Below are 13,898 nucleotides of genomic sequence, written 5' to 3'. Positions count from 1 at the left end.
TTGGACCGCAGAGTGAAGGAAAAGCAGCCAACAAGTGCTCAGCATATGTGGGAACTCCTTCAAGACTGTTGGAAAAGCATTCCTCATGAAGCTGGTTGAGGTCATCCAGAGAGTGGACAAAGCTGTCATCAAGGCAAAGGGTGGTGACTGAATAATCTAAAGTATATTTTGATTTATTTAACACTTTTTTTGGTTACTACATGATTCCATATGTGTTATTTCATAGTTTTGATGTCTTCACTATTATTCTACAATGTAGAAAATCTTCAAAATAAAGAAAAACCCTTGAATGAGTGGGTGTGTACAAACTTTTGACTGGTACTGTATGTAAATGAGATATTTCTGTATTTCATTTTCAATAAATGTGCAAAAATGTATAAAAACATGTTTTTACTGTCATTATGGGATAGCGTCCATAGGGTCTGTGCAGCAGGCTGAACATTTGATGTCATGACATCCATAATCTTATAACTATTAACTGTCTAAAATGTGCTAAATGCTCTACAGTTGTGCATTTGGTTTGCTAACTTAGTAATTAGTTATCTAGCTAGCTAAGTGGTTAGCTTCTTGCAATCAAGCTCTTCTTGGTAACAGCAGAGAATCCCCCCAACTGGATCAAGAGACTTGCGGTCTAATATTTGTTTTGTGTGTGCAGCAAACTGTCAGTAGCATTTATAAGTCACTTTATGAGCTGGGATGTCTGCCCTGCAAACAGTTTGTCAGAGAGTGCTATGGGATTTTATATGTACTTGTTGTGCCCCTTGTGTTCATTGCCAGTATTACAGAATATCCCAGGATGGCACATGGTTGACATGACAATCTGGATACCGCCCAAGCCTAGTATACACACAGCTTGAAACTAATGTCTGCAAAATCGTTTAAAATCAGTAGAGGCTGCTGAGGGGAGGACGGCTCATAATAGTGTCTGGAACGGAGCGAATAGAATGGAAACCATGTCTTGGATACCATTCCACTCCAGCCATTACCACAAGCCATCCTCCCCAATTAAGGTGCCACCAACCTCCTGTGGTGTAAATGTTCCTTACAAGCCAGAATGTTTAATAATATTGCATTTTAACTTACTCTACCGGTTGACGGTGTGGTTTGTCCTTCAGCTGCTCGAAATTTGAGATAAAATATCCACAGGAAAGTATTGTTTACTAGACTTTTTAGAGAGCCTGTAGATATATGGTTCAGTTCCACAACGAGGTAAATTTAGTTTCATATTGGATAAATCGGTTCTCTCGTCAATAGCTATGGAACCAAGCATGTCATGACAATGAACATTTTATATTCTGAATCAGGGGAGGATGAAGAACAATTAACTTTTTTTTAAACATTGAAATCCAAATTAAACATTTAAAATTCACATCAATTGTTCTCCATCCTCTACTGAGTCATTGTCATGGAGCGCTTGGTTCAAAAGCTATTTGAGAGAACCAAATATCCAATATAAACCTAATTATACCTGGTGCTTTCTTGTGGATATTTTGTCAAAAATGTCAAGCAGCCGAAGGACAAACCACACAGACACCCGGGAGTAAGTTCACATATAATTTTATTCAACGTTCTGGCTTGTAAGGATCATTTACACGATTTTGCAGGCATTAGTTTCAGCCTGTATATAGACTATGCAAAATCATGCATGACCAAGTAACACTTTGGAGTGGACACACTAATACTTAGTAATAAAATGTTATAATTTTACATATTAGAGGTCATTAACACTCCTCCTTACACAAATCACCTTCAATCAAGGGCCATGGGCAACAAGCCCAGTAGATCATTGTAGAATAAATCAGGCCAATCAAGGGTCAATGTCATCATTAATGATAAGCAGTAGGCCTACATATCATAGGCAACAGAATGTTGGGAGCACAGTAGGATCACAGTATTACACCTAAATACCCTCTATGAGTGTCCCATCACACCTGAGTGTCACGTGTGATGATAGATGCAACAGCTGGAATTTTCACTGTGATTACTCACCTTCTTCATTATGCCTGTCTTCCTCTTGCTAAAAGTTGTGTATCGCCTCAACTTGTTGTCGATAAATTCCATTTTTATCTTTACACGTCCACGTGTCTTCTTCCCCGGCTTTGCGCCAGCAACACCTCCGGGGACTAAACCATAAGCCCCCGGTGGTACCCCAGTCTCCTGCCCTGTCACCGCAGCCTCCATCTCCAGTCTCTCCCGCTTTACACCTCTTCTGTTGTCTCTGATTGATCCCATCATGTCGTCATCATCCCCCGAGTCCGAATCAGCGTCTGACCCACTGCACCCCATGGGCGCACACTTTTTGTCTGGGTCGTACCGGCTGCCTCCGTGAACCCCAACTCCCGTATTCAGACTTCCGATGCCTCCATGGCCGGCGGTCTGTAGAGTCGTCAGTCCCGTCCCGCTCACTGGTCTTGCCCCACCTCTTGGACCCACTTCTGGACCGTTGCCCCCCAACATCCCAACCGCACCGGTGCTGTCGCTGACCCCAGTTGTCGTCTGCACTGCTCTGACCAACACGGGGCGAATTCCACTCCCAATAACCACAGAACCGTGACCTGTGTTACCACTGACAGACGCTGATCCGTTTCCAGATGGTGCTGATCCAGCCTGGCTTGGTAACATTCTATTTAGAGGACCCGGTCTCTGAAATCGCCAGCCGACTGCTGGAGCGCGTGTTAGTAAAATTACGGCACAGCTCATGCAACCCAACCACCAAAAAGGTAAACAAACAGCGAAAATGAGGACATTGCGAAATTGGCGTCTGTTTGAAACCACCAACGTAAACTTTCAAAAGTGATGCTGCCCCTAGGACTCTTCAGCCCGGTACAGCTTGGCTCAACCTCCTCTATTTCCAAAACTCCGAGCAATTTCTCAAAAAGGAAAAAGCGTAGAGCGCATTAGTTATTACTCCGCCATGTCATGTAGTTCACATCTTAAACGCTTCAAGTGTCATCGGTATCCGCCTTCAATGCACAAACGCTGAAAATATTTAATCGAATATCTGTATTTTAGCCGTGCATTTGCACACAAACCTGATGCCTTTTGAAATAATGTATCAGATAGTGGACTAATATTACAACCCAAGAACTACTTTCCTCCTTATAAAGAGATACAATGTTTCCTTTTATGGAGTTGTCTCTCCTTATTTGGCGAGTCAAAGCGTCGTCTACGGATTGGCCGATGAGGTTCTCAGTAGAGCTACCATTGGTCAATAGAGCATGTTTATTAGAATAAATACCAAAATGGTTGCGCTGTACACGACGTCAATGTGGTCATGCGTTGAGATATTGAAATATCAAAACATGCATGCCCTCAAAGCAGCATAGTATTTAATTTGTATCAAGACAGTAAATTAAGGGGTATAATAATAGTATAATAAACGTGTTATAGACAATAATAAACGTGTTGTGCCTAAGAACAGGATAGTGGGTCTTAGAATTTACTATAGCTAAATAGCTAAATAAATGGTGGTACTATCTAAAATATCACATTTAGAAAATAATTCAAAAGCAGATTGAATTTGAACATTACATGTTCCAAATTTTAATAAATACTTTATCTGATGGTAATAGCCTAAATCATTTTGGCATAATCTTGTTAGAATGAGCGACATTGGATGTTGTTAAATACTTAGTAATAAAATGTTATAACTTTACATATTAGAGGTCATTAACACTCCTCCTTACACAAATAACCTTCAATCAAGGGCCATGGACAACAAGCCCAGTAGATCATTGTAGAATAAATCAGGCCAATCAAGGGTCAATGTCATCATTAATGATAAGCAGTAGGCCTACATATCACAGGCAACAGAATATTGGGAGCACAGTAGGATCACAGTAGTACACCTAAATACCCTCTACACCTATGCAAATACTCAATGGAAAAAGTATTTGTAAGCATGAGTCCAACTAGCTCTCCCATATCAGTCCCCCCCCCCAGATTTTTTTAATTGTATTTTTTTTTAATAAAGTTTGGACACACCTACTCATTCAAGGGTTTTTCTTTATTTTTACTATTTTCTACATTGTAGAATAATAGTGAAGACATCAAAACTATTAAATAACACATATGGAATCATGTAATAACCAAAAAAAGTGTTAAACAAATCAAAATATATTTTTGATTCTTCAAACTCGCCACCCTTTGCCTTGATGGCAGCTTTACACACTCTTGGTATTCTCTCAACCAGCTTACATGTGGTAGTCACATGAATACATTTCAATTAACAGGTGGAAATGCATTGCTAAAAGTTAATTTGTGGAATTTCTTTCCTTATAAATGCATTTGAGCCAATCAGTTGTATTGTGACAAGGTAGGGGTGGTATACAGACGATACAGCTTTGCACACTCTTGGCATTCTCTCAACCAGCTTCATGAGGAATGCTTTTACACGAGTCTTGAAGGAGTTCCCACAATGCTGAGCACTTGTTGGCTGCTTTTCCTTCCTCTGCAGTCCAACTCATCTCAAACCATCTCAATTAGGTTGAGGTCGTGTGATTGTGGTAGCCAGGTCATCTGATGCAGCACTCCATCACTCTCCTTCTTGGTCAAATAGCCCTTACACAGCCTGGAAGTGTGTTGGGTCACTGTCCTGTTGAAAAATAAATGATGGTCCCATTAAGCGCAAACCAGATAGAATGGCATATCGCTGCAGAATGCTTTGGTAGCCATGCTGGTTAAGTGTGCCTTGAATTCTAAATTAATCACAGACAGTGTCACCAGCAAAGCACCCCCACACCATCACACCTCCTCCATGCTTCACGGTGGGAACCACACATGTGGAGATCATCCGATCACCTACTCTGCGTCTCACAAAGACACAGCGGTTGGAACCAAAAATCTCAAATTTGGACTCGTCAGACCAAGGACAGATTTCCAGCAGTCTAATGTCCATTGCTCGTGTTTCTTGGCCCAAGTAAGTCTCTTCTTATTATTGGTGTTCTTTAGTTGTGTTTTTTTTGCAGCAATTCGACCATGAAGGCCTGATTCACGCAGTCTTCTCTGAACAGTTGATGTTGAGATGTGTCTGTTACTTGAACTATGTGAATCATTTATTTGGGCTGCAATCTAAGGTGCAGTTAACTCTAATGAACGTATCCCCTGCAGCAGAGGTAACTCTGGGCCTTCCTTTCCTGTGGCGGTCCTCATGAGAGCCAGTTTCATCATAGCGCTTGATGGGTTTTGCGACTCTACTTGAAGAAACTTTAGAAGTTCTTGAAATGTTCCGGATTGACTGACCTTTATGTCATAAAGTAATGATGGACTATCATTTCTCTGTTTATTTGAGCTGTTCTTGCCATAATATGGACTTGGTCTTTTACCAAACAGGGCTATCTTCTGTATACCACCCCTACCTTGTCACAATACAACTGATTGGCTCAAAAGCAATAAGAAGGAAATACATTCCACAAATGAATGTTTAACAAGGCACACTTGTTAATTGAAATCCATTCCAGGTGACTACCTCATGAAGCTGGTTTACAGAATACCAAGAGTGTTCATAGCTGTCATCAAGGCAAAGGGTGGCTACTTTGAAGAATCTCAAATATAAGATATATTTGGATTTGTTTAACACTCCTTTGGTTACTACATGATTCCATATATGTTATTTCATAGTTTTGATGTCTTCACTATTATTCTACAATGTAGGAAATAGTCAAAATAAAGAAAAACCCTTGAATGAGTAGGTGTGTCCAAACTTTTGAATGGTACTGTACATTAACAGCCTGGACTATACACTGCTTACACTATACACTGCTTACACGCTTACACACTATACACTGCTCATTACCTGTTTTTTCAAGCTCTGTCCTTCTAGGAAGAGGTAGCAACATCATGGGGCTGTGAAGTTCTATGTCAGCCCAAGATCCTGTTGCCTCCAGCCTCGATCCTGTGTGACCGTCCATTCATGTAAACACACATCAGAGACAACACAGCTCTTATAGAGTACAGAGTACAGGTACAATGACACGTCCCTAAAGCCTCAGAGGGGCATTTGTCAAACAATCTTTCTTTAACTTCTACAAAGTTCTTTACACTGCTGGCTCTTCAGTATCTCCAATCTCTCCAGTCTACATGGCCCTGTACACATACATTGATGTTGGTCAACTCATGCACGACACAATGGTTGTGGCACAACTGATATTTTTGTGACACAGTGGAGGGTTAGTCTGCACAAAACGTGTACACAGCCATTGTGTGGCATCTCCACAACACTAGTGTACTTATTTTTGTACAGAAAAACACTCCATTGTATCACAACCATACACTACTAGAGAAAAGGGTTCCAGAAGGGTTCTTCGGCTGTCCCCATCGGAGAACCCTTTTTGGTTTCAGGTAAGAAGAACCCTTTTGGGTTCCATGTAAGAACCCTGTGTGGAAAGGGTTCTGCATGAAACCCAAAAGGGTTCTAACCTGGAACCAAAAAGGGTTATTCAAAGGGTTCTCCTATCGGGACAGCCAAATAACCCCTTTAAGTTCTAGATTGCACCTTTTCTTCTAAGAGTGTACATGCAAAACGTGTTGCACATCAGTTTCACAACTTGAGCGTGTATGGGGCCAATCAGAATGAGTTCTATGTAACACAGAAATTAGAAAGACGAGACACCTTGTTTAAAAACACATGAAACTTTATTGGTAGCAGCTTGTATACATTGTGGTTACTGTGGCAATTAGCTGAAGCGGATTCAAAAACAGGCCTAAGTGTGAGCACATAGCCTTCATAAAAAACAAAAAACAATTTCGCACTAAAAACCATTTTAAAAAAGCAAGGTCTTTACAAACAAAAAAGGCCATTACATTTTGATTAGATATTGTGTAAAGGGAAGGAGGGAAAACAGCTAATTATCCTTCATTTACCAGGCACTTAAGAGTCCCTTGAAGAGCATTGGTGACTTGTAGTCAGACTCTTCTTTGTAATAACATATGTATAACCCTACTGACTGCATTACTGAAATGTATCATAAGATACTGAATACATATGCAACTGCATTAAGAGATCAAAGTATCTTTTAATGAAAAAATATGGTTAAAAAAGACAGGACCTTAAAAATAAATAAAAAGGTTCCCGTAAGTACATCCTTCTACAATATGATAGTAATAAAAAGGGATATTTTTAAGTGAAGTTAGTGCATGGCTTCTACATTACATACACATCGCCTGGTGGAATGTGCAACATTGCACAAAATCATTGGACCAGCTAGAAAATAAGGGGTATTGTGATTGGACCTCTGAAGAGACAGCGTTGCAGGTTATGTTGAAATGACAGACTGCAACAGTGATAGCATGGTTATATATGTAATATGTGGTCTATTATATGGTAAATTCCGTCAATGATGGTCACCATTGAGCACTTCAGAGTTAAAATGACATGCTCAGAAGAGATTAAAAAGTGCACACAAGCAAAACTCACTCACTCTAAATAATCCTTGGCTATACATTTGACAGTACTTTTGTTCATGTGAAGTTCATATTTCAACCAGACAAGTCAATCCATTGAGTTCCCCAGACACAATGTGTAACTGACTATAAAATAAAGTAAAAATGTTAATAGTATAAACCTTCATGCGAAACCTTGTTCATTTGTGCTTCTACCCTGGCTGTTGCCTCTTCAACAGATATCAGAACAAGTTCAAACAACAGCATCAGTGGCACACATTAGAGGCTGCAAATTGCAAGTCTGAAACACTACAGTGCCGTGAAAGTATTTGCCCCCTTTTCTGATTTTCTATATTTTTGCATATTTTTGATACTGAACGTTATCAAATCTTCAACCAAAACCAAATATTAGATAAAGGGAATCTGAGTTTACAAAAAATATATATACTTGTTTTATTTATTTAATTAACAAAGTTATGCAACATCCAATTCCCCTGTGTGAAAAAGTAATTGCCCCCTTACTCACAATAACTGGTTGTGCCATCTTTAGGTGCAATGACTCCAACCAAACGCTTCCTGTAGTTGTTGATCAGCCTCTCCCATCGCTGTGGAGCAATTGTGGCCCACTCTTCCATGCAGAACCGCTGTAACTCAGCGACATTTGTGGGTTTTCAAGCATGAACTGCTCGTTTCAAGTCCTGCCACAACATCTCAATTGGAATTAGGTCTGGACTTTGACTAGGCCATTCCAAAACTTCATTTGTTTTGCTTTTTAGCCATTTGCATGTAGATTTGATTTTGTATCATTGTCTTCCTGAATGTCCCAGCTGCGCTTCAGCTTCAGCTCACATAAGGATGGCCTGTCATTCTCCTGTAGAATTCTCTGTCACAGAGCAGCATTCATGGTTCCTTCTATTAACTTGTTATGGATAGGGTGCAGCATTTTCATGTTTGGATGAAAAGCATGCCCAGAGTAAACTTCCTGCTACTCAGTCCCAGTTGCTAATATATGCATATTATTAGTAGATTTGGATAGAAAACACTCTGAAGTTTCTAAAACTGTTTGAATGATGTCTGTGAGTATAACAGAACTCATATGGCAGGCAAAAACCTGAGAAAAATCCAATTTCAACTCTTGGCCTATCCAATACACAGTGTTTATGGGGTCATTTTGTACTTCCTAAGGCTTCCACTAGATGTCAACAGTCTTTAGAAACTTTTTTGATGCTTCTACTGTGAAGTGGGGCCGAATGAGAGGGGAATGAGTCAGAGGTCTGCCAGAATGCCTTGAGCTCATGACGCTCGTTCACGTGAGAGCGAGCTCTGTTCCATTGCTTTTCTGAAGACAAAGGAATTCTCCGGTTGGAACATTATTGAAGATTTATGTTAAAAACATCCTAAAGATTGATTCTATACTTTGTTTGACATGTTTCTACGGACTGTAATATGACTTTTCGTCTGAACTTTTGCCTGGACCTGCCCGCGCGTCGTGAGTTTAGATTGTGTACTGAACGCGCGAACCAAAAGGAATAATTTGGACATAAATTATGGACTTTATGGAACAAATCAAACATTTATTGTGGAACTGGGATTCCTGGGAGTGCATTCTGATGAAGATCATCAAAGGTAAGTGAATATTTATAATGCTATTTCTGACTTATGTTGACTCCAACATGGCGGATATCTCTTTGGGTTGATTTGTCGTCTGAGCGCCGTACTCAGATTATTGCATGGTTTGCTTTTTCCGTAAAGTTTTTTTGAAATCTGACACAGCGGTTGCATTAAGGAGAAGTATATCTTTAAATCTGTGAATAACACTTGTATCTTTTATCAATGTATATTATGAGTATTTCTGTGATTTGATGTGGCTCTGTGCAAATTCACGGGATGTTTTGGAGGCAAAGCCAAATGTAAACTGAGGTTCTTGGATATAAATATGAACTTGATCAAACAAAACATACATGTATTGTGTAACATGTTGTCCTGGGAGTGTCATCTGATGAAGAATATCAAAGAAATATCAAAGGTTAGTGATTCATTTTATCAATATTTCTGCTTTTTGTGACTCCTCTCTTTGGTTGGAAAATCGCTGTATGCTTTCTGTGACTAGTTGCTGACCTAACATAATGATATGTCTGCTTTCGTCGAAAAGCTTTTTTGAAATCGGACACTGTGGTTGGATTAACGACAATTTTATCTTTAAAATGGTGTCTAATACTTGTATGTTTGAGAAAATTGAATTATGAGATTTCTGTTGATTGAATTTGGCGCCCTGCAATTTCATTGGCTGTTGGCGAGGGATTCCGTTAGCAGAACGGGGTCCCAGTCCTAGACAGGTTAAGGCAAGTCGTCCAGGTCCTGAGGCAACAAAGCTTCCCCAAACCATCACACTACCATGCTTGACTGTTGGTTTTTACTGTGGAATGCAGTGGTTGGTTTTCACCAGGCATAATGGGACCCATGTCATCCAAAAAGTTGAGTGAAGTTTGCCATAAAGCACCTGCCAATGAAGCAGACAGATTATTCAAAAGTATAACTTTTTGGACGATATGGGTCCCATTATGCCTGACGAAAACCAAACACTGCATTCCACAGTAAGAACCTCATAACAAAGGTCAAGGTGGTAGTGTGATGGTTTGGGGATGTCCCATTGCACTCTAGCAACTCCTTGTGGCAGACTGGGCACCTGCAAGCTGACAACGGTTGCCAGCTGGACGGTGTTTCCTACGACACATTGGTGCGGCTGGCTTCCGTGTTAAGCGAGCAGTGTGTCAAGAAGCAGTGTCGCTTGGCAGGGCCGTGTTTCCGAGGACACATGGCTCTCAACCTTCGCCTCTCCCGAGTCCGTACGGGTGTTGCATCAATGGGAGAAGACTGTAACTACCAATTGGATATCACGAAATTGGGGCGAAAAAGCAGTAAAAATACACATCTGTAAAAGAATATCTAATAAATAAATATATATGCAAAAGTAGAGAAAATTAGAAAGGGGGCAAATAAGTTTTCACGGTACTGTACATACAGCATTCAGGTGGTGAGTCCAGTGCAGCACATACACAATGTGCCCCCTGCTGGACAAAAGTAGTTTAAATTCTCTTCCTGGATTAGTTGGGGGGATTTAAGGGTTGATTGAGGTCCTGGTAGGCAAGGAGAGGCACTGTAGTTCTTATGGTTCCTGTGCTGCAGGGTCATAGAGGAGAGGGAGAGCGTCTCTAGGACATTTACATTTAAGTCATTTAGCAGACGCTCTTATCCAGAGCGACTTACAAATTGGTGCATTCACCTTATGACATCCAGTGGAACAGCCACTTTACAATAGTGCATCTAAATCTTTTAAGGGGGGGGGGGGGGGGGGGTCAGAAGGAATACTTTATCCTATCCTAGGTATTCCTTAAAGAGGTGGGGTTTCAGGTGTCTCCGGAAGGTGGTGATTGACTCCGCTGTCCTGGCGTCGTGAGGGAGTTTGTTCCACCATTGGGGTGCCAGAGCGGCGAACAGTTTTGACTGGGCTGAGCGGGAAAAGGGCACACCCTGAGGACACACCCTGAGAGACCCATGCCAGGCATGGGCACAGTGAAACCACATGAGCAAAGAGGGACAGCGTCAGTGGGGCATGCCTTCCATGCTGCAATTAAGGCAAATGTAAACTCCTGGCACTCCTCCTCACATGAAACCATCTACACACACGCAAGGGTATAAAAAAGTATTATCTTCTTCTTATCCACACGTCCTTAGAAATAATAACTCCTTGCCACCCCCCTCGTCCTTGAAATCTGTGTGACTCAGAATCCAGCATTTCTGTGTTCATTTGGGAGGGGGGGCAGAGATGGAGGTGGGGTGGGGTCAGTTGTCCTCCTCTCAGGCTTTACTGTCAGAGGACAGCTCCCCCAGGGTGTTGACGACCTCACTGAAGGAGGGGCTCTCTTCGAGACTGGGGGCTCAGCAGCGGCACATGAGCTTGTAAACTTGGGCACAGGCAGCTTAATCTTGCCTGCTTGCAGACCTGGGGAGAGAAGAGTGGAGGGGAGAGACAGGGGAGGTTAGACTTGGGAGACAGAATGTACAGGTCAATGTGATTTAACTCATTCACTCCATTCTTATAGCGCAATGAGTCAAATCTTCATAAGAATAGAGTAAAGCTGGTTCTGGTAGGGAATTCATAAGAATGATTGGGCAGATAGCCTGCCCTCAGCTTGATAATAAAATGATGATACTGTATGTGCCACTTAGCACACTTTGTCAAGGTGACCTACAGTATAGTGTATCTCAATACAATGTCAAGCAAATACAAGTTGTTCTCCTAACAGAACCATAAAAATGATTAATCACAGTCCTGCGATTGACACTCGAGAATAGCTTGAAGTTACCCCAAGAATAGGAGAGTGGCCGTGTCCGAAATCTGTCTTGCTTACTACTTACTAAAACTGCATGCTGTGCACTAATTGTACTACATACTATTTAGAATGTACTGTATAGTAAAACATAAGTCAACTACAGTTTACTTATGTAAAATATCAACATACTAGGCTCATCCATACTGAGAATGTGTAATCTAATGCACAATTGCGTTGTTTCCAGCCATTCGTTCATTTTGGTACAGCTCATCACCTTAACTGATTATTGGCTGTTGTCAAACGCACGTGGGTCTGGAAAGATGATTCTCATACTAGATGAAAAACCCAAATTAGTCTGACATCCTGGCATTTAACATTTTAGAAATTTCACATACTATAAGGAGGATAGGAAAGGATGAACTTTAATGTCCCTAGGGGAAAATTGTCAGACACACAGTACTACTGTACACAAATTAGACACTACATTACACACTCAACATAATACATACATTGCACGTTACCATTATCATCATACACTTCTCATATAGCCACATAAGTAATACTTTGCTTATTCCCTTATTCTGTCAGTAGCGCACTAACAGCTCAGTTTTACTTATTGCCGTTTAGGTATTTGAAGGACATGGGAATGCTTACACCTGTTCAGCTTACATGTGGGGACCCTATAGCGTATGTCTGAGGGGAGGAGGTATCCTATAGCGTCTGCCTGAGGGGAGGAGAGATATTAGTGTCTGCCTGAGGGGAGGGGGGACCTTATAACGTCTGCCTGAGGGGAGGAGGGACCCTATAGTGTCTGCCTGAGGGGAGGAGGGACCCTATAGTGTCTGCCTGAGGGGAGGAGGGACCCTATAGGTCTGCCTGAGGGGAGGAGGGACACTACAGTGTCTGAAGGGAGGAGGGACCTTATAGTGTCTGAGGGGAGGAGGGACCCTAAAGCATCTGAGGTGATACTCACGAGTAAAGGACATGGGAAGGATCTGGTTTAATCTGATCTGATCTAAAAAAAACGGTCTGTTCTGGCAATTCGGGATTTCAGTTGGACTGATAAATTGTCAAACTAGACTGTGATGCCGTATCTCAAGATACTCTCTATGAGCGCATAGTATAACAGGAGCATTATTTTCAGCATTGTGGACAACCATAGGCGCGTGGTTGCCAACAGATTTGGGGTCAAACACCATCTCCTGTTAACTCTAACCTGTTGAGTATGGCTAGACAGGAATGAGTGGTAACACCTTATGGTATAGGGGTTAACACGCATCTGCTTTAACTGGCTGAGTAGGACATGTGGCTGTATTGTCTTAAATGCTGAACTGAAATCAATAAATAACAGTCTAGCATAGGCCTTGGGGTTTTCCAGATGTTGATTGCATCATGAGTCCCACGATTTTGCTTATAGGCATTTTGTAAGGATCGAACACAGGGTTCACATCTGAACGGAGCTCCCACACCATGGTCTTTTCAAAACACTTCATTACGATGGGGGTCAGCGAAACAGGTCTAAAGTCATTATTTTCTTTTGGACAAGGCTTTTTGGGGACTGGAGTGATAATGGCATTTTTCCAAATGGATGGGAGAGAATGGGAGTCTACAGACCACTGATAGGTCAGTTCCTCTGCATATGTTTTTAGAAGAAATATTGTCCGCTATTATCATCAGTCATTTTCCATCCAAGTTGTCAGATCCCGGTGGCTTGTCATTGTTGATAGAGAACAATCATTTTTTCACCTCTTCCACACTCACTTTACAGAATTCAAATTTTTTATTTTGGTGTTTCATAATTTTGCCAGATATACTTGGATGTGTAGTGTCAGCGTTTTTTGCTGGCATGTCATTCCTAAGTTTGCTGATCTTTGAAGTAGTTGGCAATATCAGTCGGTTTTGTGATGAATGAGCCATCTGATTCAATGAATGGTGGAGCCGAGTTTGCCTTTTTCCCAAAATGTAATTGAAGGTGCGCCAAAGTTTTTCTTATCATTCTTTATGTCATGTATCTTCGTTTCATGTATAGTTTCTTCTTTTTGTTCAGTTTAGTCACATTATCTCTCAATTTACAGTGCATTTGCCAATCGTTTGTGCAGCCAGACTTATTTGCCATTCCTTTTGCCTCATCCCTCTCAACCATACAATTTTTTAATTCCTTATCAATCCACTGGGATTTAACAG

General features: G+C 41.2%; 1 protein-coding gene across 1 annotated transcript in view; it reads right to left on the bottom strand.

Annotated features, from left to right (window-relative positions):
* LOC120046439 (serum response factor-like) overlaps positions 1–3,047 on the bottom strand; it is a 52,290-nt gene extending 49,243 nt beyond the window's left edge. Inside the window, 1 exon segment of the mRNA XM_038991668.1 lies at positions 1,990–3,047. Within this exon segment, the coding sequence (XP_038847596.1) occupies positions 1,990–2,700 (711 nt within the window). The 5' untranslated portion in view covers positions 2,701–3,047.
* Positions 3,048–13,898: the final 10,851 nt, after the last annotated feature.

Source organism: Salvelinus namaycush, chromosome 4, assembly GCF_016432855.1.
Source record: "Salvelinus namaycush isolate Seneca chromosome 4, SaNama_1.0, whole genome shotgun sequence".
Lineage (NCBI taxonomy): Eukaryota > Metazoa > Chordata > Actinopteri > Salmoniformes > Salmonidae > Salvelinus > Salvelinus namaycush.
This window is presented reverse-complemented; position numbering and strand designations above follow the sequence as displayed.